Below are 27,098 nucleotides of genomic sequence, written 5' to 3' on the forward strand. Positions count from 1 at the left end.
GATTCTCACACAGTTGGACTTTTCATATTCATACGCCAAGAAAATCATATTTTGAGATACCGACATCTTGAGTATTTCATCAACATAGGTTGAAAACAACTTACGTCACAGGACAAAGTGAATATGCAACAGTTCCTGCGCTCAAGAAAGAAGCTTTAATTATCCCCAAAAATTAAAAGCGGCATTTTATAAAGCAGGAAAATGAATGTGCGTAAATGTGATCTTGCTGCCATTTATGTAATTGTGTAATCTCAAATGATCTTTTAAGTAAATAACAATGATAATGATCAGGCTCTATTAAATTATCATGTCAGACAGACTGTAGTCTGCAGTGCAGCCTTTTTATAATTCATGGATCTGGTGTACATCACATTAGTTTCTCTAGTGCAACAATTAATCATAAGCAAATCAAGACTCATGTCATGATCAGTACAGTAGTGAAAAAATCAGGGACAAAAGGGCACGGTGAAAGAAAATAAAAGAGCAGAACTGATATATGTTCTTTCCTTCTTGACAAGGTTGTAAGGATTTATTAAAGGTGCAGTAAGCGATTTCTGAGAAACGCTGCTGAAAGTTGATCTGACCAAAGCACAAAAACACAGCAGTAGCCAATCAGAAGTAAGGGGCATACACTCATTAGAGGGGAGGTGTCGGTTTGTGTTTGTGAATTTGGGGGCGGAGCTATCAAGATAGGGGTGTGATCGTTTTGGGTATATGGGCGTGTTAGTTTTGGTGATTTCAAATATCAACAGTGTTTCTCAGAAATAGCTTACTGCACCTTTAATAGACGATCTAATGCTTTGAACAAGATAACTAAATTGAGTTGGAATCAGTGTTATTATGCTAATTAAAACTAATTAACTACTAAAATTCATTTTCGGTAATTAAAATACAGCTGAAATATAATAACATATAAATAACAATAAAAAAAACTACAACTAAATTAGAAATGTACCCTCTGCAAACAATTTAAATAAATATGTTTGAGTTGTACTAAAATTGCAAAAATTGAAATAAAAATAAATTAAAGCTATATTAAAATGAGAAAAAGCACATGAAATGGCTAAAACTTAAACTAAAAGAAAAAAGAAAACGGAAAATATGAAATTAAAAGCTGATTTGAAATATTAATAAATACTATAATAGCAGTCCTCTGTAGGTATGTGGGTAATAGTATATTAATAACACTAAAAAAGTCACTGCTTGGAATAGATTTCAAGTCATGCGGATCATTTTTATGGTGCCTTTTTGAAGCAAGAAGGCTTCAGTCCCCATTTATTGTACCTTCGTGGAAAAAGAACATAAAAAAGCAACCAGTATATTATTTTAAAAAATCTCCTTTTGTGTTACACAGAAGTCACATCAGTTTAAAATGACCTATCCTAGGGGAGAATACATTTTCATGTGTTTGGCTGTTCTGTTCCAATTCAAAACAGTCAAACTACAGTTTTTCAGTCTCTTGTGTAATCACTTCTTAATCGACTGCTATCTATTCATTCGCCTGCAGTATTCTTACTGTAGTATAGGTAAATCATGTTTTTAGGAACAGAGACAAACAGAGTACTAGGTACATAACAGAGAGAATAACAGTCAATCAACACAGTGTAAAGGAGACTAATTACAGGCCCAGTAATGTGGAGGCTGAGCAGAGCAGTGTGTGTTCACTGTATGCTATACCACACACACACATCTGTATACATGATGTCTGCTTCTGCCCCACACTGTATTGTATATTCAACTCCAGTAGTGACTTTTCAGTAATTAAAAGGCTGGCACCTAATTTCTTCGGTCAGCTTGATAAATCTGTTTATCTACCCATAATGTGTTTGACCTCTCAAGGGAAAGGAACACTGTGATCAGTGTGTGTTTGTATTAAAGGCCCCATGGAATCAACATTTCCGTTTTATGATTTTAGTCCATGTATATATCTGAGAATATACTATTTATAAAGAAAAAAAAATGTATGCATTTTAATAAAATAGTAGTCTTTCTCAATGCTAATAAGCAAAACCTTGACCACTTAAGCCCAAAGTATACTAGGAATTAAATTTTTTTAGCAGCAGTTACCCTCTGCTTATTCACCATGATAAAATGAATTAATAATGAAATGTATGTAAATATTAATACAAAACAACTGACCACCAAATATGTCTGAAAGAAAAACATAGTAGGTTTTCTGGGGTAAAAGCCTGTTCACAGCAATAACGATAACCATAAAGATATAACTATAGGAGATCAGGTTGGTTAATGATAAGCCCATGGCAGTTTTGTTGTCTGTAGCTTTAAATGCTCAAGCTCAAGGATGGATTCAGATTGGCTGTCATTGTTTTTTATCATTCATCAGCTGGAAAAAAAAAATTCTAAAAGTGATTCCAACATTATCGCTTCTTTGTGTTGTTGTTATCCTTATAGTTGTGGTGTGGACTCTTCTATTCTTTAAAAAAAAATCAATAATTTAAACTATATATTTATCGTAATAGTTATCGTCCTTGGTGTGAATGGGCCTTTTATCAACATATACTATTATACTTATTTAACTATTATAAAATAATCATTTCTAAAATTATTATTCATATTCATTAATTATTTGTAATGACTTATGTAGAGTTAAAAAATATGGTTTTAGTGGAAAAATATTGGTAATTCTCACTTTGTTTTTCACTCACTGACGGACCTGCCGCAAAAGTTGAAATATTTCAACGCATCCAAAGCTCAAATCAGATCCGAAAATTCAGCATATGCAAATGACTACTCTTCATTGGAAATACATGACTTCTGATCTGTCATTTGTCAGAGATAAGGAAAGGCGGCTTAAACGGAAAGTTCACCCAAAAATGAAAATTCTGTCATCATTTACTCTCCCTCAAATTAGTTATGACAACTCTATATGATTTTCTTTCTTCTGCTGAACACAAAAGAACATATTTTAAAAAATGGCGGTAACCATACAGTTGATGTACCACATTGACTTCCATAGTACATATATATTTTTTTTTTTCATACTATGGAAGTCAATGGTCAATGTTTGGTTAACTTCAGGATATCTTCTTTTGTGTTCAGCAGAAGAAAGAAAATCATATAGAGTTGTCATAACTAATTTGAGGGAGAGTAAATGATGACAGAATTTTCTTTTTGGGTGAACTAACCCTTTAAAACGTGTCTAAACAGACAAAAGATGTCAGACAAAAAATTTAAAAAGGCCAAATGCCGATGATTGATTGGCCTGGTCGATATGCAAAATGTATAGGTTTAAAGAGAACACAAGTGGCAGAATCAAGCAAGAACAATTAAATAACCAAAGCAACATGACATATTTTAGTATTTCTCCCGCAGTCTGCCTTAATCAAAACTCTCCTAGAGTAGCTTACAGTCTTGGAGCTGACTGAACCAACTTCACAGGAGAACATGAATACAAATTAAACCACCAGCCCAATAAGCTGATATCTAAACTCCAATATGCTACCAGCAAAGCACGCTGAGAGAGGCAGCCTGGCTTTCAGATTCACGTTGTGGAAATTCTAAGTTCGGCTGTTAGAAAGTGCTCTAGTTTGCATCTGCTAATGAACTAATATTTCTCCAATGTGCACAAACCTCTATAACCAAGAACAAATAACAATCGAATAATAACTCAACATGAGGTCATCCTCATGGTTTAACCTGAAATGTAAGACAGAACTCAGTCTGAGTGAAACTGACAGAGTGTGTGATAACCTCTGTGCCGGGTTACTGCCACACGGCCCTTATCTAAAAGCAACGGATTAAAACTGCTCTGATATGATGTTGCCGGTGTTGTGCAAGATACAGTCCTCCCAGAAATCAGTTTTGCTTGGACTCCAAAGGGGTAGCCGTTTCTAATGCCTGATCAAATGCATTTGCTGTTCTCATGATGTAGCTAATCAAAAAAATCCAGTTATACATTTGTAGCAGTGGTTATCAGACAGCAGGTGATGTTTTTATTACTCAGAGTAAGTCTGCCTTATCATTCAATATCAATTCCCCTATGGAGAAAATGCCTGGGACTTTTATTTCCAAAACCAAACTGTTGCACAATGGGGTCTGAGAGACCAGATTCTATGGTGGTGCTGCTCAACCTTGCAAGACACCTGTGCAGCTGGCATACTAGGTTCAGCTTGTATTCAAAGAATTCTAAAAAAAAACCTTGAAACCTTGATCTTTCAATGAATACATACTGGTTTTTGGACTAGTTTCCATGGGAACAACTATTGGTTGGCTGTCAGATAGCTCTTTAGACAATAATGCTTTTTTATTGCTACAGCAAAGAATGGATGAATAGTGCTCCGGGAGTTTTAAAGAACATTTTTACTAATACAAATTTCATTCAGATTATATTCACAGAAGGTGAGATGACTAATACAAGGTGTTATGGAATATTGGTTGCATAATACAGAATGAAATGAAATGAGTACAGATGCAATGAGTGAATATAAAGGTCTAAATAAAAAAATAAATCAATATTTTTTTCTATACTGCATGCTATATTTAAAAAAATGATGATATACACCTATGAACTAGACATCCTAACTATTTAACTAGTCAGTTGTTGGACAACAACATTTTAAATGTACAAGGCAGAGATGGGACCAAGTCACACATGTGCAAGTCTCAAGTAAGTCTCAAGTCTTAACCTTCAAGTCTCAAGTAAGTCCCAAGTATTTTTTTCTTGGGCAAGTCAAGTCAAGTCAAGTCACAGGCTATGTCAAGTCAAGTCAAGTCAAGTCCTGTAGTAGGTCAAGTCAAGTCCAAGTCAAGTCACATTATTATTGTAATTTTACCTGCAGAATCTGATCTTAATAAAGTGTAAAGACCAGATATGGGTAACTGTCAATAAATTACAATAATTTGGAGTTGCATTGTAAATACTCATGTTCAGTAAAATACATCATGGAATCAAACAAAATTGTTACTTCATAAAATTATTTATTTTTCACTTCTGCCAACAGTGTTTAAAATGTAACAAAGTTTAATGTTGTATGTAAACTGTGTTTACAATAAGTGTATTGTGATTGTCAAAACATTTTAGTAACTAAACTGAATTGTATTCGGTTTAGTGACAACATGTTACAATGTTTACATGGTACAATTTCTGGTAAGCTACGCTTTTTTATTATTTCAATTCAATTATTGTAATCTGATTTAATATTGACTCATTTGGATAAATATTAGGTAGGCTACACAAGATAGGCATTAATTTTTCTCAAGAAAAAAACAACTCACCTAATGCTGTAAATATACAGAGAGAGATAATGCGTTTTTTATTATAATAACAACTTTATTTAATGATAAGTAAAAATATAATAAATATGTAATAGTACACATATTTAGCAAAATACTTTTTTCTAGCCAACTAACGTGCTATAGCCATATTATGGTCATCAAATGGCTTTCCTGGGGTAAATGTTATGTGACATAATTGTTCTCCAGCTGTTTTATTAAACCATTTGTTTGATTGATTGGTCGATATTATGTATGAGGAATATACATTTCGGTAAGTTGTAGGCCTACTGTATCTTTCAACATTGTTCATTCGTGTTTATTTTTAGAGATGATCGGTTCACCTGCCGCTAGGGATCTGTCGCGTCACATTTACAAGCGCCAAAACGGTATTTATTGTTTGAATTTCGTAATAAAAGTGACATAATCTGAGAGCTGAGATTTTTTTTATATCATATGTAACCTCCTCTTGCGTCGCGATTTTTCTGTGCGTGAGAAAATGAACGTGTGGCGACGTGAGAGCATGTGAAAAGTGTCGCGTGTGTCTCACGGTGAATGCGTGAGTTGGCAGCTCTGTCTGGCTATCCGCGATGTTAATGTTGCATGTCTTGCAAAGCGCTGTTCATCTTTTGCCATCTTGTGAATAATTCTTGAAGCCGAAAGCGATGACCCTCGGAGTCAGTACCCCTCCGGCTGACATGTTGATGTGATATCTGATCTGAGTGGGCGTGGTGTGCGAGGTACGAGAGGGCGCGACTGATGATAGTGTCGTGATCCAGTCATGACAACGCTATTCTCAGCCTGCGCTCCAGCTGGGTAATCAACTTTATTTTTTAAAATAATTTATATATTTTATATTCAAACTTGAAAACATGATGTGATTAACACTCAAGTCATTCAAGTCATCGTGTCTCAAGTCAAGTCAAGTCCCGAGTCTTTAACTTCCAAGTCCGAGTCAAGTCTCAAGTATTTTATTTTTTGTCAAGTCAAGTCACAAGTCATAAAAATAGCGACTCGAGTCGACTCGAGTCCAAGTCACCAAGTCACAAGTCCCCATGTCTGGTACAAGGCATACAAATTAGCTAAAACAAGACTACTAATTGACTGCATGAACATGAATTTTCAGAACTGAAGGAAATTCTCTACAACTTACAAAGAGCAATTTGAAAACATCCGCATTTTCTATTTACGTTTGCAATGGCTGATGGATGCAGGCAGGGCATCAGAATCAAACAGATGATGTGGACTGGAAATAGAAGCCATGCATTTAACATTCCTCCACACTAATGCAGTGACAATTATTTCAAGCGCACTTAAAAATAGCAGTGAAGGGCTGATCATCAGCTCACGGTATTCAGAATAGTAATGATTATGTAAGGCTGTAAGCAACACACGGTCCCCAGACAATATGAATGATAATTAGATACAAGAAACAGACGAAACAAGAGTGGTTAATGAGATGAGATTAGAGGAGGGTAAAAACAGGCTCTTGGAATGCTAGGAAGTATAAGATTATTAGCTTGACTAAATTGGTTTAGATCACAGTGCAGAGATGTACATGCTATAGAGTCACTCGGCCGACCCTCATAAAAGTGGCAGGTTTATTTGTACATGCTACACAATGCACAAAGAGATGTCGAGATGATGCCAACAAGCTCACGTCTTCAAATTGTGCCTGTCCCGTAATTTCGGTAAGACAGGATAGGTCACAGAGAAAGACAGAGACGGCAGAAAGAGAACATTAGCAGAGATTTGTATGCAGAGGTGATTATATGAGCCCCCTTATGAACAGAATACTAAACACACACACACACACACACACACACACAGTATATCGATCCGTTATTCACACAGCCCTCTTTAAGATGGATACCATAAGGCGCAAGATTTGTAGGGAAAAATTCTGAAAATAATTGCAAATGTGATTTAAAATGTGAATACAAAATAAAATAAAAATTAAGCTTCAGGTATGCTGTGCTTTAATATCCAGGGCAGCATAATTTGGCAAAAATGTTGTGATAAAATGATAATACAAATATTTATTATTATTATTTTTATTAGAAAATAATATAAAACAAAATAATAAATATTATTGTAATATTTCACTGCAAAATTTAAGAACAATTTTGAAATATATTTCAGAAAAAAAAAATTTTACGATTCAACTGTAAAATTACTAGGGCTGTCAAACGATTAATCGCGATTAATCGCATCCAAAATAAAAGTTTGTGTTTACATAATTTATGTCTGTGTACGGAGTATAATTATTTTCTATATATAAATACACACACATGCATATATATATTTTAAAAAAAAAGTGTTATTTATATATAAAATATTTATATATAATATAAATTATATATAATATAAATATATATACACAGTATATACATGCAAATATTTCTTAAATATATACATGCATGTGTGTGTATTTATATATAGAAAATAATTATACACCATACACACACATGTATTATGTAAAAACAAACTTTTATTCTGGATGCGATTAATCGCGATTAATCGTTTGACAGCCCTAAAAATTACTAATATTGCATGGTGCTTTCCCAAATGCTTGTTATAAGTGCAGTGCTCTCCGCAGTGATTCGCTCTGAAACAAACAACGCATATATTTGACTAAATCGCAGAAATGGTTTTATTTCGATTCATTGTGCAGCCCCATACTATGGCATCACAGATGGGCTCTGATTGCAAGACAGATGAATTAATCATGATCCACAAACCTACGTTTGCATAATAATGGCTGCCATGGACATTGGTTCTATGAATATTCACATTTAAAACAGCTGAAAAGGACATTGTGACACAAATGAGCATCCAATGAATTCAAGGATGATCTCTATAATATGAAACATGCAAAAATTGCTATGACACACAACAAAGTAGCTGTTGCCAACAAAGCAAGCCTAGGCTTGAAAGTTTAAAAATGTTTTTAAAAGCCTTGATGATAAAAATTCAATCAGTTATCATATATCCCACTAAGTCAAAATAGTCTGAAGGTCTGTGTTTAGCTTGAAAGCTCTAGAGGACATAAACACGATAAGCAAATAAAGAAAAAATCAGCAAGTGAGAGAAGAAGCCGGTCCACAGAAGAAGAAACAGAGATCAGATGACGCTAACAAGATCGAGGTGACAGTGAGAGGGAAAAAAAGAGAGAATGGAAGAAGGGTATTGAGGGTCAAAAAACAGAGAGGTGAGAGAGAGAAAAGAGAAATGAGGCCTCTTTCTTTCTACCTGCCAGCAGTGCGTGACCGGTTTCTCAAGAAAGCTCTAATCCACAGGCAGCTACAAATCAATCACAGCGGGTGTATATTTCAGATGAAGTCCTGCTGAGAATATCCCACTCCACATGAGTCTCTAAACTCAGACCACTCCACAAGCTCAATTGGCCCTCTCTTTTGGACATCTATGTTCAGCATATGAAACAAAGCTCATTTGGGGAGAAGTGATATTTTATTTGAATCGGGGGGTAGAAAGTTAAGACCCTTTGTGACCACTTATGGCTTTAACCTGGGGCTTTTAACAAAGGAAAGTGTCATTTCACAGTAATTTCGTTCTTTACAACCAGTATACCATCAAAAAGCATTTACGGTTAATATTGTTATTATGTCATGCTACTCTGATACCTATCTACTCTGAAAACTATCACAGCAACAGCAACTGTCAATGTATGTCATTTTCTGTTTATTGTTTTTGTCAAAAAGAAAATCAGATGTTATGAAATGTAACCATCAAATGGAATTAAAAAGGCTTAGTGATATGCAACCAGCCCAAAATATTGAATTTGATGGCTTCACACTGCTTAGCAAGCATGAGCCCATATCATGCAATGAAATACACTAAGTTCAATCATGACAGCTCTGGCCATGTTATTGAAGATGGCAATGTTAATTAATGTATTTGGTCTTGGCGGACTAGATCTGCTGCTTTTGATTATTGCTACTGCTGCTGCAGAGCAAGTATGGGCTGTTCCACATGTATTTGTGAGTTTCAGAAGGAGGAATAGAGATGGCAAGTTGGTGACAGTGCCATTATAACAGCAGAGGGGACTGGTGAAAGACATTGGCAATTAGAGGCAATGGCCCATAGGGTGGTGTTCAGTTCTTATCAGCTCTTAGACAGAGGCAATAAAAACATCTGCAGACCACAGGAGTGCAAGCCTTCAGAAAACAGCATTAAATAGGCCATATGCTGATATTTCATTTGGAGTCTGGGCTAATTCAAATTCAATACTGATCGCAATTCACAACATTTGACAAGTGATGCCTGGAACACCTGCAAAATAATGCTAACCCTCGGGAAACACAAGATAGAGAGGAAAGAAATGCAAATACTGCTGAACTGAATGAAGGAGCAAACATTGATCAAATATATGCTGCCTTGCTGAGGATAAGACTTCTTTTAAAGACTTTTAAATGGTACAAAACAAACTTTTAAATGGTAGTGTAGTGTTCTCCGTTGTTATGTTTGTATCCAGCTAAGCTATACTGTACAAATGAACAAGTATTTGTTATGCCAATAAAACACATTAACACTAGAACTACCAAGGCAGTCATTTTGACTGTTTTAAAATTTTGCAATGTAATAACTTTGTTGAAATAAAACCCGTGATTTTCCTAAATGTGTCTATATTTTATTCTATCATTGTTATTTTCTTAATTACAAGACACAAAAGAGTTTTGAGTATTTCTTCCTTGAATGGCCATAACAGTCATACTGACCATATGCATTTGCATACGACCATATGACTGTATGCATACAATTTTCATTGTAATTTTACAGCATGATATTTTTGCTCACTAAAACAAATATCGGTTACTAAATCAGTTAGTTTTCTCGCAGTTTATTATATTTTCATATTCTTTTCCCGTGACAGTCAGAATGAAAGTTTTGGCCAGTTTGGGGCATATGCGTTTCATATGTGCCCATAAAGGTTTTACCTATTTTGGCAATGTTTTTGTAAGTTATAGTATTCTAATATCCAAGGATGAATACATTTGTTTTCATTTTACAAAGAAAATAATAGAAAATTGATCACTTTCGACTTTGTATCTGTAATTACAATAGCTGTTCTGTGGTTGTCGATTAACTAATACATTTTCACATAGCCCCACATTAGAATTAAAATGTAGTGTTCTGATGTTTATTATTACCTATCCTAACATTACAGATCCATTTATTCTTAGATTTGATATAGCTTATTGAAATTATATGCAAATAATGTATGAGCCGTCAGAATGACTGCGATGGTCATTACAGTAGTTATAGAATTCCGGTAGTTCTAGTGTTAAACTGAAACAGCCATGAACATGAAAAGTCTGCCAGAAAGCAGATTAAATCTGACTGGAGACATACTACAGCGATGCTACAGTTGCTGGTTTGTTAACTGTCTTGCTCAATTGCCTTGTCTAAATGAGGCTAACCCGTGGAGCTGTCAAAAAACGAAATCTAGCATTTCTTCTTATGTGAAAGTCCTGCTTGATCCACAAAGCAACTTCTGTTTGAGAACCCTTGAGTGAATCAAGTATTTGAGCAAAAACTTGGTCCTAGCAGTCAAGCACATTTCTCATTTTTTTCTTTAAAGAATCAAAGCCACTTTTTCTGAATTTAAGAGGTTGCTCATGAAACAAGACGGGACGATTGCAACTTACTGTTGTTTGTGTGAGAGCTCTTGCTCCTTATTAACCAGATCTTGCTTAAGGCTGGCCAGCATCTCCACTGATACGTCCACTTGCCGCGAAAGCTCTGTGGCCTTGTCCTCCAGGTCTTGTTTCTCCTGACAGAGCCTCTCACTTTCCAGCTTTGCCTTTTCCAGCTCCGAGCTTTTCCTCTCCAGCTCCGCCTGCAGACGGCCAACACGCACCGAGATCTTTTGCTCCACCTCTTCCGACAACTTCTCGAGCCTCTCGTCCAGCTCGAGCCTCTCAAACGCTCGAGCTTTCAACCGAGCCAAGCCCTCCTCATAAGCCGCCTCCACCGCACTAGCCGCCACGTTAGCGGCCACCGCCACAGCATTGTTCCCTGTGGAGGACAAGGTGTCGCCGGAGCTCATGGCTGTCTTCACCAGGATCTCGCCCAGGGGAAACTCCACATTAGGCAGGTAGCAAGCAGTAGACGTGGGGGCAAGACCAAGCTCTTCGCCAGAGCAGGGCAACTCGCGGTACGGAAAACGAGATTCGGCGGCGAGGGCTCCGTCGGCCACTAGGGGGAGCAGCGCAGCAGCGTCGCATACGCTGTTCGACTTCGACAGCACATACAGGGTCTCGTAGGTGTGGTTGTACTCCAGATGGGCGCGTAGAGAGGACAGACTTCGAAAGCGCTTGTGTTCCCCACAGCGAGGACAACGGTACGGCAGGTCCAAAGAGGCCATTCCACGCTCCCGTGGCTGCCACGATGGAGCAATCTGCTCACGCCACCAAGCGCTGCCAAGAGCAAGCAGGGACAGCGGCCGGGCACCACAGAGGACCACTCATCTCAGATCCGCTGGGATTGCTACAGGCTGAGCAAGGAACAGGGGGTCATCACACATGCTCCTTCTGAGTCACAAGTTCTTCAATTAGTTCTTTAGTAAGGTCTTGACTGCTTTTAGGCCTCTTTCTGGCACTTAATCGGTCTTCCTCAGGGTCAAAACCTTTTGTCCTAGTAAAAGAGGGAAAGGGAACAACACAAAAAAATGAACAAATATTAACTAGGTATGCATACAGTAAGTATTTTGCCATATAAAGCAATAAATGATCATTATAATTGTAAGCAGATATGTAGGCAGATATCAGTCTTTTGTCAATTTAAATTTACTGTATAGCGATTTTCACAACACATGTTTTTAAATCAGCTTTACAGATATGCATTATGTTAATGATGTAGGTTCTTCATGAAGTGTTACTGATGTTACACTGTGTTCATCCGATTACATTACTTGCCCACCGCCACACTGATGTTTTGCTTTTTTATACGAATAAAAACCATTTACTTCAGTTGGACAATGGACACTACAATTATAAACTGAAAGCATCTGCTCTACTCCATACAGCAAAAAATGCAGAGTCGCAGCAGGAGTCAGATTTGACTTGATCACGTGAAGAAAGTAAGGAGAGACGGGGTGACTGACAAGATGATGACGGAAGATTTGGTGCGCAACAGAGCCTGAACGTCATTGACAAATATCTTACTGTGTAAAATGTGCGGTGCAGCTCACAGAGTAGGCCTACATGTGATCGCGAATATGAAAGCGAAAGTCAAAAGTGACCTTGCATTCAAAAGCTATTTCAATACCCACATATTGATAGCAGTTACCTGATTTCCACAAATTATAGGCCTATACGCAGAGTATGTGTGATCGTGAGTACCAGTAGAGTACAGGTAATAAAGGTGTTGTTGAAAGTTTATGTACTCGTATGAAAATTTCTTCACCGTGACATCTCTAATGGAGCCATCAATGCCAATAAAGAACCTTTATTTTTAAGAGTGTATTTATAACAATTACAAGTCATTAATTCATTATGGAGGTCTGAAAGGTACGAAATCTCTTAGTCTTTGTTTAATTTATTACAATTTTGTGTAGTGACAATCCTAAATATGTTTGCATGCAGATAAACTGGATATATTCTTATTGAGCAATAAATTACAAATACAAATGTATGCCTACTATGAACTAAATATTAACTTGTAGGCCTAATGATTGTCTGTGTTCCATGGATAAAACAAATCATACAAGCTCGGAGTTAACATTTTATTAAAAAAATGTTTGTGCTTTTCAATATGTCGCCCAACTAGAACTATCCTATCATTTGGCTGTAATTTATCTGTTTAAATATACTAGTCTATTTTACTTATCAGACCAATACATTTGACATTAAAAGGACACATTTATGGACCGATATCAATATGACTACCAATAACGTGCATCCCAATTTCAATATGATTTTGCAAGTACTGGAATCTTTGCTCACGAAAATGTCTTTCTGATTTTGATATAAGCAAACTCAGTCGGAACAGTGCAGACATGGTTGCAACCTGATGAATATAAAAAGCTGATGTCAGCTCACTGGAGGCACACAATTATATTTGTGTATTGTAATTTACTGCAAAGATATAATTAACCATGGATTAAATATAAATCTGTTCCTGAACTGGAAATCATTCCTTTTGTCAATTCTAACATCCTTAATTTCCACTACTCTGCATGCAAAAAGTAGCTAAATGAACAGTGGTGTACAGTGGTAAAATAAATAAAGAATGAGTTGAGTAATACATGATTTTAAGTTTTCTAATCTCTCTGAGTGGTTTCAGCCTCTAAGGAACTGAGAATTGACTCACATAGAGCTGATTTAGCTGAATATGCCTTTATATGCACTAATGGAAATTAACATACTCTGTCCGGGCCTCAATCAAGAACGTATATACACTCACCTAAAGGATTATTAGGAACACCATACTAAAACTGTGTTTGACCCCCTTTCGCCTTCAGAACTGCCTTAATTCTACGTGGCATTGATTCAACAAGGTGGTGAAAGCATTCTTTAGAAATGTTGGCCCATATTGATAGGATAGCATCTTGCAGTTGATGGAGATTTGTGGGATGCACATCCAGGGCACGAAGCTCCCGTTCCACCACATCCCAAAGATGCTCCATTGGGTTGAGATCTGGTGACTGTGGGGGCCATTTTAGTACAGTGAACTCATTGTCATGTTCAAGAAACCAATTTGAAATGATTTGAGCTTTGTGACATGGTGCATTATCCTGCTGGAAGTAGCCATCAGAGGATGGGTACATGGTGGTCATAAAGGGATGGACATGGTCAGAAACAATGCTCAGGTAGGCCGTGGCATTTAAACGATGCCCAATTGGCACTAAGGGGCCTAAAGTGTGCCAAGAAAACATCCCCCACACCATTACACCACCACCACCAGCCTGCACAGTGGTAACAAGGCATGATGGATCCATGTTCTCATTCTGTTTATGCCAAATTCTGACTCTACCATCTGAATGTCTCAACAGAAATCGAGACTCATCAGACCAGGCAACATTTTTCCAGTCTTCAACTGGCCAAATTGTAGCCTCTTTTTCCTATTTGTAGTGGAGATGAGTGGTACCCGGTGGGGTCTTCTGCTGTTGTAGCCCATCCGCCTCAAGGTTGTGCGTGTTGTGGCTTCACAAATGCTTTGCTGCATACCTCGGTTGTAACGAGTGGTTATTTCAGTCAAAGTTGCTCTTCTATCAGCTTGAATCAGTCGGCCCATTCTCCTCTGACCTCTAGCATTTTCGCCCACAGGACTGCCGCATACTGGATGTTTTTCCCTTTTCACACCATTCTTTGTAAACCCTAGAAATGGTTGTGCGTGAAAATCCCAGTAACTGAGCAGATTGTGAAATACTCAGACAGGCCCGTCTGGCACCAACAACCATGCCACGCTCAAAATTGCTTAAATCACCTTTCTTTCCCATTCTGACATTCAGTTTGGAGTTCAGGAGATTGTCTTGACCAGGACCACAACCCTGAATGCATTGAAGCAACTGCCATGTGATTGGTTGATTAGATAATTGCATTAATAAGAAATTGAACAGGTGTTCCTAATAATCCTTTAGGTGAGTGTATTTCAATACGCCAAACTACACGGTCATAACTCAATGTATTGTTTGGCAATAGATCAATGAACAGTCTCTTAACAACACTTAAACGGACAAGGAGGCACCTATTGTGTGAAATTAGTTTTTAGTAGTTCACGTGCCATGATAGTTCATCTAACTATTCCCAAAGAGACACTTCATCAACAAGTCTAAATGTGTAATGAATCCTCATTAGTGTTCCCCAGTCTTCTACAGCTGTTCCCTTTTCATTCCCATGATATTGTGAACAAAGCAGATAAGAATAGGAATGAAATGGAAATGATGAGTATTTATTCTACACACATGATCCTGAAATGAATTTCAGCCAAGGCTCCAGTGAATGAGAGAGTCTTATATTCATTCATGGGGATTATACGAGCACAATTCCACAAAATTAATCCAAGATACTGAATCAAATAATCTGCCATGGCATGTCATGAGCAGTGCATTTAACAAGTAATATAATGGAGTACAGCGGAAAGTGCTAAATTGTCCAGAAATCTTGGCCCCGGAAGTTTATTTGTCATTTGTGTTCTTAATACAAATTCTTCATTAATTTTAAGCCTAGAATCAACCCAATCAACTGAGAGATGGATCACAAAATATATTTGATTCAAAGTTTAAAAAAAAAATAAGTATTTGAGAATAGAACAAATACACAAACGATTGTGCACTTATAAAGGAATGAATGAGCAGTCATTCATAACCAAAGAAAATGAATCAGCAATGATAAAAAAAAAGAAATTCAAAGAAATTAATACTTTTAAACTGCAAGGATGCATTAAGTGACAGTAAAGACTTTAACATTGTTACAAAAATATTATGCAGCACACATATTGTCAACACTGACATTACTAAATGTTTCTCGAGTTTCAAATCAGCATATTAGAATTATTTCTGAAGGATCATGTGAAAGTAATGATGCCGAAAGTTCAGTTTTGTCAACACAGGAATGGATGAGCAGATGGACTGTATAGAGATCAGAAGTTTTAAATAAAAAAATAAATTGTATTATAAATTTACATCAGACAACATCCTACTGACAAATGATTTTAAACCACTAACCTGGCTTCCATTGCACAGGATGGTCTGTTATGATGGTTTTAGACTTGTTTTGGAAACATCCTAAACCTGCTTATACCAGGTAAGACCAGTAAACCACCTTAGCCTGCTTTACAACTATTTTAGTGACAAGTGCATACTCCAGGAATTTAGTCTGAGGTAATAAATGGAGTGTGATTTCATAAGGAGTGACATTGAGCTGGGTTGACTGGACTATATCTCATTGTAGAAAACGTGAGAGGAGGAAAACAAATCTGACAACATGCTTAAACAATCATGTCAAAAGTGAACCTCGACCACATCTGCTGTCCTTGGCTCATCACGTTCGGTTACCTCAGTGTTGTTTCTATCCCACGGGGTACAAAACCTGGGCTCTTGCCCTGAGGGTGCTTGCTGATTTAAGGGCATCATCATTATAGCATCTATTGTGACACACATTTTAAAGTGCAGAAATACACGAGAATCCTCAATCTGGGCAATCAGATTCATTATGTGTATGTCTTCATATGTCATTCTGTCAGGAGTGCACATCATTATAGGTACTTGATATCATTCTTGGTCTGTCCCTATTGTGCCACAAATGATCTCTGTATGGGTTTGTCTCTCTATAACCTCCTTCTTCCTTTAGCTGAGGAGACAAAGAAAACCTTTTCATTGCTAAGGGGGCTTGAAGAGTCTCTCGTCTCAGATCTGTAATGGGATAACAAAAGACTTTTGATTAAGGCCTTCTTAGCAAGCATTAGCAGCAAAAACATAACTAAAACCATTAAAGGGCTCTTTTAACAGCAGCCATTTAAGGCTGAGATATAGCCCGGTGCTATGAAAGAGCGGCTATATCACGGTCAACATTCTTGAAATCAGCTCTGACCTTGATGACAGGGAGCCGTTTGAATCTTGCAGACAAACTGCTGCTTTCAAGATGGAGGTCCATTGTTGCCACGGATACAAGCTCAGAATTTGAAGCACAGTAATAAATGGATACAAACAAGCCAGCCGGTAATGATGAAACCTCAGAGAGAGGTAACAAGGAAAGAAGGATGGGGTGGATAAGTCAAAGAATGCAGGACGAATGCTGGAATGGACTGAGAAAATGACAGCGGATTAGGCTAGTTTTTGTGGAGATGGGTGGATGCAGAGAACTCCAAGAGATTATGTTCCAATCATTGAACTAATGGTTTAATTAGCGTTCACATTGTCATTCTTAACACTGAACATAAAAAAACAGAAATAAATAAATGCTTTTGCGACGGAACTTACTGAACTTCCGAAACAATGCTGTGTGCTGGGCCAAATGCGCTCGTTGTAGTTTGTTCATGTTCCTGCTTAATGTTACACTTTGGCCCCCCTTTAACCTTATATAGGACACTCTTTGAGGGGACAGCCATTTGTAGTGGAGTGCACTCATTCAATCCCACAATACACCGCAATAACGAGTGTACAACCGATGTATGCTCGGCAGCTAGAGAATACCCATAATGCACTGTGGCGGTCGTGCCGAATGAATTCCCGTGTCTCGCCAGAAGATGACGCCCGCAGCTGAATCATCCATCCATCCTTTTTTCAAACCGCTTATTCAATGTGGCTACAGCGTAAAATCATACAGGTATAAATTAATTTTTAATTGGTTATTCATTTTTTTATTGTGTTTTATAGATAGTTTCCATGACAGACTTCAAGATAAATCTTTTCATTACTACTGGAACTGCCAGTTTGCAAAGTTTCAAATGATTATTAACCAGCAAGCACAACCCATGCAAAAGCTGCAGCCCTTCCGGCACACTCGGTGTCCGAATTCACTCACTCGTTTTAATTCACTCCTTCAAGTGAACTGTATTAGTGGAGTAATTTAGGGAATAGTGAATGAGGGTATAGGGGGTGATTTTGGACACAGCTTTTGTCTTTCAACAAATGGAAAGCCACGCCCATTCCAAATCTAAATCTCATTGGATCTCTTACTCATGTTTAATGAACAAAGCACATGGACTGGAAGTGATTGAAGGAAAACCATAAAAAGTATGGCATCTATCATGGACATCGCAAAATTACATACAAATATTAACGAGGCCTTATTTTTAGTGTTCTGACTGGCTGCGATTACGTTCAAAACTTAACTTGTGAATGGAAAAAATTGCTTGTTGCATCGTGACTGGTTGGGACACAGTTTTAGCATTTAACCAAAAAGGTTCATTCATATGCAAATCACATGTGTCCACGTCATTGGGCATTATTATATCAGGTTATGGTGAGCAATGTTCTCTGTATTTTTATGCCACATCAGTGCATTACATAATTTTCAGGATGACATCTTTGAATTCTATTCATGGATTTAAAAGAGGCTTTGTACAAGCTGAATGCTGTCATTTCATCCGTTGAGCCAACACAATGACATTTATTTATTTATTTATTTATTTAGTTTTTTATATCTAGAAACATAAACTGAACAGTCATATTATTGTAAGCCTACATATTTGGCCCCCAAAAAAGTTTTATATGATCCTTGTTACCTAAATGTATAATGCATAATCTCAACACGATGCATTTCACTTTAACTTATGAAGTGAGGTCTTAGGCCTGTGACTATCCTCTCATTACTGCTAGTCTGCCACACCAATGGATAATCACATTCTCGTCTCTGGAGCTGCTGGTTTCAGCAGTGAGTAAAACCAGAAAACCATGATCACACAATGCCCCTGTGACTTAAAAGTAGTAGCCAAAATAGCTCAGCCCTTACAGTCACAAATCTAGTTCCAGGAAAAGAGTGACAACAAGCAAATAACTCTGACTGTATTGGAAATAAAGAGACAAAAGAAAAGCACCAAGCTACTGCAACACAATTCCACTAGCATTTTAACATTCAATAAACATACTGTTATGCCTACGTTTTATTTTTTCTTATCATTTAAGAGTTAAAGGTACACTATGTAACTTTTTTTGAGTCAATACATTATTAATCCTTCTTCCAAAACTTATGCCTATTATAAGGGTTTAAAGTGTCTACCTGTTGGGTGGTTTTTATGGGAAATTGCCCGTCACTTGCCCGTGCGTGTCTCATCACAGTCGTAAATAGAGAAAAGTTGTTTCAGCTACTTTGGCGTGTATATGGTGTGGGAGTTGTATAGGTTAGGTGTCACAACAAGCGAGAAAGGTTGTCATGGAGCACAATAAATCTTGAACCTCCAGAGAATCATCTGTTTTAAAAAAAAACGCAGAACAGAGGAGAGTCTGCTGACAAAAAAAAGAGAACGGGACAGAGCTCGTAATAAAACAAGAATCAACATTGGCTAGGCTTTTCAGAGATAGCGAGAACTAAGGGATTTAAATTGTTGTTTTTATTACTCGACAGGTGAGTAATATATTTTATTGAACAGATAAATTACCATATGTAGCTCTCTAACAGAGTTCATTGTAAAGCATTATCTGTTGTGAAGGGTCATTTCATTATGGGTTGTTGTAGCGCTGTGCTGGGATTTACTTTGAAGGAAGTACCGTGTCTATTAATGGGTATAAAAACAGTAACGTCTTCAGCTAGTCAGCTTGAGACCGTTTCCATCTAAACTAGTTATATCTCTTAAGGCGAGACACTACAGGTGAATAGGGTAAAAATTTTAAATAATAGATATCACCATGAAACTTCCTCAGTTGATTACTTACACAAGTATATATAAAAAAATGTATTACAAGGTTTAGAAATTTGTATGTTTAATTATGCAAATTAGGCATTATCTCATTAAATATGCACGATTTTGCATATATTTTCGGTAGATAGATCTGAACATATGATAAAGCCAGGTGCAAAATTCTTTTTTCATTTTGTTTACACACAAGATGAAAATAAAAAGTTTTCAGGATATATGCTTTCATTACCTAGGGAATCAAAATATACTGTCCATAGCCATAAAAAATAGATTTTCGCCATATTTTTTTTATTAAAATGTCACATAAATCAGGCCAGGAATGATTTATTAACAAATCCCTCTGAAAATATCTTCAGAATACTGCTAAGTGTATAACTGGAGAGTGTGGTGTACATAAGTGCTACATAGGCTGAGATGTTTCTACTGGAGAATGACAAAAAACTCATTTTGAGAAAACGGCAGTTAAAGATTTAAATAGCTCTAAATGAGAAATTATCGTTAGCTTTAAATCCCCCTTTGGACATTCACGATTGGTTACTGATAGAAAGGAAATGCCCATATTTGGGTTACATAGCATTGTGCGGGAGACTCAGAGCTTTACAACGATACCGGTCATGACAGACTCCAGTAAACAGACGGACCTCGGCGTGTCGCGTTGGAATGCTAACTTCCTGGTAAATTCGGGAGAAACTTACTGCCGCAAGTAAACAAAATGTAATAAAAAAAAACATCTTAATGTATATTTTCAATGTTTTCTTTATAGCAGCTTGAAAGAACACATATTGAAGGAGTAAACTAGCCCAAAATCTCAAAACTGACCACTGCATGAAAATCGATGTTTTTGCCTGCCATGTCTCGCCTTAAGTTCAGTAGTGAATGTTTTGTGAGCAGAAGGATAATAATTATTTTGTTATGAGAAAAAAACATTAATTCACGCAGAGTCGAAGCACAACCAAAACAATGTTTTTCCACAAAATGCATGCAGTTTTGTTTTTTAACCGCTAGAGGGACAAAAGTTACATGGTGAACCTTTAAGGAATTATTTTTTGCATGGGAAAAAACAAAACTACAGAATTACTGCCCCCCTCCAAACTTATAGTTTAAATAAGGAATAAAAAAGAAAACTACTCGTCAAGCATTTCCATGGGGTTTATAAGGGAAATTTAAAGGAACACTCCGACTTTTTGGGACTTTAGCTTATTCACAGTATCCCCCAGAGTTAGATAAGTCCATACATACCTTTTTCATTTCTGTGCGTTCTGTAAGTGTTATTTGACGCACCCACCGCTAGCCTAGCTTAGCACAAAGACTGGATGTAAATGGATAAGGTAGCATACTAATCCCAATAAGTGACAAAATAATGCAAACATTTTCCTATTTACATGTTGTGATCTGTATAGTCACAGCGTGTACAAATAACAAGGCTATATGAGACAGAGACCATTTTTAATCGTATAAATACTGGGAACTATATTCTCACTAGGCGTAGGAGCACAGCTACTTGGGCGGAGTGGCTACTTTGTTTACGGAACCATCAACAGGGCGTCTCGTGTGCTGCGCTAATCACTCCGCCCAAGTAGCCACTCCGCCCAAGTAGCTGTGCTCCTACGCCTAGTGAGAATATAGTTCCCAGTATTTATACGATTAAAAATGGTCTCTGTCTCATATAGCCTTGTTATTTGTACACGCTGTGACTATACAGATCACAACATGTAAATAGGAAAATGTTTGCATTATTTTGTCACTTATTGGGATTCTGGGGGATACTGTGAATAAGCTAAAGTCCCAAAATGTCGGAGTGTTCCTTTAAAGCTCAGTATGCAAATTTAGGGCACAGATTGTATACCTGAAAACTCAATTTACATAATACATAATTCATAATGCATATTCATGATCTTACATTACACAATTCATTTAATCTAAATCAAACAACTTGTTCTGCCTCTGAAATAATTTTTCTGATAGTGCCAATCTGTCTTATTTTTCAAATCAATTCAATCAATTCTCAATTAAGAAAATCAAGTACCCAGAAATGCATTACAGAAGGGTGAGTCGATCTCAAGTGGTCCAAATATTTGTTAAGTTGGATGTATAGCCAACTCAATATCTCAGTTCAGGATGGTCCAAGTTTCTTAGAACAAAAATGACCTCCTGAGCTCATTTGACTTCCATTGACTCATTTGAAATGGACTAAATCAGAAGTAAAACGGCTGTCAATGCCATTTTAAGTATAGGCTTGAGATCACTGTAGGAATATAACATGAAGGAGCATAGCCAGAAGAGCCAGATGGCATAGTTGCAGAATCAAGGACGAGCTAATGCTCGGATGAAGCACGCAAACAAAATTCTAGTAGCTGCCCCAACAAAACTGAAGACAGTGAAGGCCAAGGCTGCTCAGGATGGCCAATTCCAAAAGTTGAAGCCCTACAGGCGAAAGATTCGTCTGGCTCCTATCGATCCATGGAATATCACTGAGCCAATTATCCCTCATTACCCACAGCTCATCACATGCCACTAGTCTGGGAAGACATCCCAATAAAGCACTAAAGGCCCTCTCACACTTGTGTTTCTGTATCACTAGCTGATGCAGACCAATCGATTTCCCAATGTTATTTTCCATACAGGTTAGCAAACATTCACATCCACTGAGTGCATTGTTTGCTGTGGTTCAGTTGTAAGGATGCACACAAAAATAACATTATTATTTGTGTTAACAGATGCAATTAGCAAACATAACTGCTGCATTATCTCGCCTCTGTGTGTTTTCCATTTAGATATTTGAGTTTAATCACCATCAGTATAGCCTGTGGTCAATCCTCTGTGCACTTTAAACACATTTACACTGCTCTCTGAAGCACATTGAAAAGAGTAGTGTGGAGTTCACTCATAAATTGCTAGTAAATTTCACAAATAACTTCGAAAAAATGCAAGACACTGAATTAAACATCAAATATTGAAGTAGACTGAATGGAATAGTATTTTCTTGTAAAACATACTCCCAATAATCTTCAAAAACTTCAGAAAGAACATTTTTACAGTGTAGATTTGGTCGATTTTAACTGTTATGCAAATTCGTGACACACAAAACTGGAATTACCGGTATACTGTTTATTTATTTAAAAACAATAATTATCCCGTAATTTTTTCACCAACCAAATTGATTTAATTGAGTGTGTCAGGCTTCCTAATCATCTAGCTAAAGGGGCAGAAATAAATACTTTTATGACACTGTTTACTAATATTCATTTACAATGATCTGAATGTGTGTGGTGTGCATTAAATGCAGTGTAACCAGAGTCTGAAAAGTTTTGTGATCTGATCACTGAATGAAATGTGTGTGACCCACATGGCATTTAGTGTAAGAGTTAATGCATCCTCACCAGAAATGGTTTTAAACTTTGTATAGGGCTGATAAATGTGTAATTTAAAAGCACTCAAAGTCACTTTAGATAAGTCTGTCAAATCAGCAAATGCAATGTATAACCACAGATTTAATAGTATGTGATATTAAAATATGTCTTTTTTTTTTTTTTTGTATGTTGCAGGACTAAACACATTTTTTACACACAAGGACAACAATATCTGACCAAATAGCTCCCAGAAACCCAGTTAACAAGGTCTTATAATGCAAATATTTTTAGATTTGTTTTGTTAATTTTAAAAAGCAACTTGTCACACATTTCCCCTGACAGAACACATGAAATCTGAGAAAATGTGACTCCATACAGGAAGTAAACAAACCAGTATTGGGTATGCTTGAGATCAATAGCAGATCAGACACAGGGGACCACCAATGTCTGAAGCAACAAACAATACTATGTCTCATTGTCATTTTTCATTACCTCTTATTAATATCATGCAGTGCTAAAAGAGAGGCAGCATTATGGACTTCTTTACAATAAGGGCTCTCACAATCTCACTCAATGTTTTAAATAAGTCATTAAATAAGTACAATTAAACTGCAGTTTGTAACTAACAATCAGACAGATAATCATTTAGACCAAGATTTTATATTTGGATTTAAGATTCTATTTGGTTATCGGTTCTTTATAACCAATAACGGACCATTTCTTGAGATTTCTCTTACGCCATTTAACAGGAAACGAGTATTTACAGGTTGAGTGTCTTTTTATTTTTGTTTAAATAATTAATCAGTTTTTTCAACCATGCATTTCCAAGTGACAATATAAAACAAACACAGAAATAAATTTGCATGAAGTGTTGCAAATTATGTTTTAATGTAGTCTAGCAAATACTTAGTAATTAATCAAATATAATTTTTAGTCATAACTTTAGTATGCCTTTGATTTGAATTGAAAATGGAAGGCATCAATAAAACTTAAAAACTTAACTTTTTGATATTTTTTTCAGCTTATCATGGCTATTTTCAACCATAAAACGAAACATTGCAACAGCAGCCTTGTCAGTGTATTTAAGGGAAATGTATTTTATCAAAGCTGAGGTAAAGGTCATCGTAATAAGCAAATCATCATTCATGACTGCAAAACGGATTGGAAGTAAAACTGCAAAAAGTGTTGTTAAATACTATAAATTATATCCACACTATCTGGAATCCTCCAGAAAAGGAAAAATGATGGCCATGTTTACGTAGGCAGCTGAAAATGCAGCCTAGTTAGGCAGCTCACTTGGGTTTTGAAACACAACCTATCATTTCACAGGGGATCTCTCCCTAAATAATCAGGATTGCGCTCCGTGTCATTGACAGCTGATTCGGTCGTGGGCAAAATGTCATGTAAGATAAGGGTGGAGGCACTAAATAATCAGAAATGGAGCTCATGTTCTCATTCTCTCGGGCACGGATATGTGAGAAATGATACCGCATGCGGCTCTACCTCTTTTCATATTAACCGTGGAGATGCCACATTGTATGAGACAAATAATAATAATGCCTAACGCAATTAATGCACACCGACCGATCATGGGCATATATTTGGAGGTATGTCACCTCGCTGCAAATTCGTGCCCGACGGTGCAACCACGGTTCAACAGATTTTCCCCATTTTTCTCTAATAACGTAGGCGAGTCGCGGTCCAAATCCGTCTCCTCGCGCCCCTTACATGACCGCCGCTTGCTAATATCAACAATACCGATGCCTAGAACACGCCGTTCCCATTGTCACCATCCAAAACATGTTACATGTGTCAGAAAGTGTGCCTCTCACCTCGCAGATCCGTGCCCATTTTCCGCCCGTGCCCAGCAGCCGCCGCTCCAGCAGGATGACGTCACGAGCGCCACTCTCTGCAGCAGAACAGAAGACGAGCGCGAACACGCGTCGCGTAGCGCAGGGAAATCATCAAAAGGGGCGTGTGTGACGCGTCGTTCACCGCAAAGAGCAGAACGCATTGCCCTACTTGTCCTGCCTAGAGTCGGGTTTTAGTTGACTATGATTCAGCTTTTTTATTTATTTTTTAGCTGTGCATTGAAGATAAAAAGCCTTCATTGTGGATTGTTTTATCAGGCTGAGGATGAAGGTGCACCACACTTTATGTGTTGTACATCTTATATTCTGGATGAGAGGTTTTGAACTTTTTGATAGCAAAGACTGCCAAATGACCAAATATATAGGCTAGGTAGTTATATACACTACCCAGCCAAAAAAAAAAAAAAATATATATATATATATATATATATAAAATGATATGCAAATGCTTAAGAGGCTATGATTGGATCATTAATGCAGTGATTAATGTGTTTCTAGATTGTTATATGTTTGGCAACAGTTTTATAACCCTAATTTATGGAGTGTGTAGCTTTTCATTGTGAAAGAATGGTTGGGATCCCATGAAGAATCGTTTTCACACATGAACTGCCACCTCTGAGTTCAGACCTTAAATTCATTGAAAGTCTTTGGGTTGTGCTGGAGGATACTTTGCAGAGTGCTGGACTCTTGCGTTGTCAATACAAGATCTTGACCAAATATTGATGCACCTCTTGATGGAAATAAATGTTGTGATGTTATTTCCATTAAGAGGTGCATCAATTTTTGGTCAAGATCTTGACATTGTCTTTCTGGAATCTGGCCATGATGTGTTTGCCTACATGGTTGTTTAAGAAATGAAAAGCTACACACTCCATCAATTAGGGTTAGAAGAATTCTTGCCAAACATATTTCAAGTCACCTTTATTTATAGTCAGCGCTTTTTACAATACAAGTTGTTTCAAAACAACTTTACAGTGATAACAGAAAAATAATGCAACAAAGTTTGTTTATAGAAGAAAATAGCATCATAATCCAGCTTAAGTAAGTTCAGTGATTGTTCATTTTTGTTGCAAAAAAGTTATTAATTTATTAATAACATTAGTTAGTTAATAACATGCTGGAAAGTATAATAATCACTCTAATAATGATCCAATCATAGACTCTTAAGTGTCTATTTATTTATTTATTTATTTATTTTGGCTGGGCAGTGTAGTCTTGTGCGTAAAGACCTATTTATATTGTGTAAGGAAAATATAAAACATGATATTATAAAGCAAAAAAATAAATATTGGCTTTTATATTGTCATTAAAGCCAAAGCAGATTATTAAAAATATTATCAAGACAGTTTTATCTTATTTAAATATTATTTTATTTACTTTGTATTAAGTTGTCAATGTATCTTTTTTTACACAGTAATGTTACACAGTAAGTTTTTTTTTTACAAAGAATATCATTTCAATCCACAGTGTGCCTATAGAAACTTTTTTAGGACAATACAGCATGGCGCTAGCAAACGCAAGGATTCGTTTCCCGTGAAAAATAGGGAACAGACATGCTGATTAAAATAAAAAGTGATGCTAACCTCAAATGCACAGAAGAAGGTCGCTATGGACAAACCGTTCGCCAAATGTAACCATATGTGTAGTAAACAAGAAGACATTGCGGTATATTTCAAGCTTTCTTTCTCGCCCTAGACATAAGGAAAAGGATAAAGGAAAGATTATACTGAAATGAAGTCAAAAGGAGTGGAGAGATGCAATGTAAAGCAATACTTAGTTAAAGGGTTCCTATAATGCCCTTTTCACAAGATGTAAAATTAGTTGCTGATATCCCCAGAGTGTGTTTTTATAGCATGCTAAAATTTTCACTTTTTGAGGTTGAGCAAAAACGCACTGGTTTTGTGTGTGTCCCTTTAAATGCAAATGAGCTGCTGCTCCCGGCACAGAGAACGTCTCGGGTTACGTATGTAACCCTTGTTCCCTGAGAAAGGGAACGAGACACTGCGTCGGTGACGACACTAGGGGAACGCCCTTCAGCGTAGCACGTCTGAATTCATGAATGAAACCGAATCCAATCCTATTGGCGTTGCGTGATGACGTAGTGTGTGACGGCATATACGGATGTGTACAAAAGCACGCCGGCACACAGAAATGTCAGCTTTTGCTATGAAGCAAGTGCTCCAGGCGGGGTGAGGTGTGGCGAACCGACGCAGTGTCTCGTTCCCTTTCTCAGGGAACAAGGGTTACATACGTAACCCGAGACGTTCCCTTTCGAGGGAACTCGAACTGCGTCGGTGACGACACTAGGGGAACGAGATACCCA

At 37.1% G+C, this 27,098-nt stretch overlaps 1 protein-coding gene across 1 annotated transcript in view; it reads right to left on the reverse strand.

Annotated features, from left to right (window-relative positions):
- The window catches only part of fbxo41 (F-box protein 41), a 57,863-nt gene extending 32,986 nt beyond the window's left edge, over positions 1-24,877 (reverse strand). The window contains exons 1-2 of the mRNA XM_081361416.1: positions 24,737-24,877; positions 10,902-11,889 (exon numbers count right to left, since the gene is read on the reverse strand). Coding sequence (XP_081217542.1) covers positions 10,902-11,620 — 719 coding nt within the window. The 5' untranslated portion in view covers positions 11,621-11,889; positions 24,737-24,877. The remainder of the gene's footprint in view (positions 1-10,901; positions 11,890-24,736) is intronic.
- Positions 24,878-27,098: the final 2,221 nt, after the last annotated feature.

Source organism: Scardinius erythrophthalmus (assembly GCF_964197995.2).
Source record: "Scardinius erythrophthalmus genome assembly, chromosome: 3".
NCBI classification, from domain to species: domain Eukaryota; kingdom Metazoa; phylum Chordata; class Actinopteri; order Cypriniformes; family Leuciscidae; genus Scardinius; species Scardinius erythrophthalmus.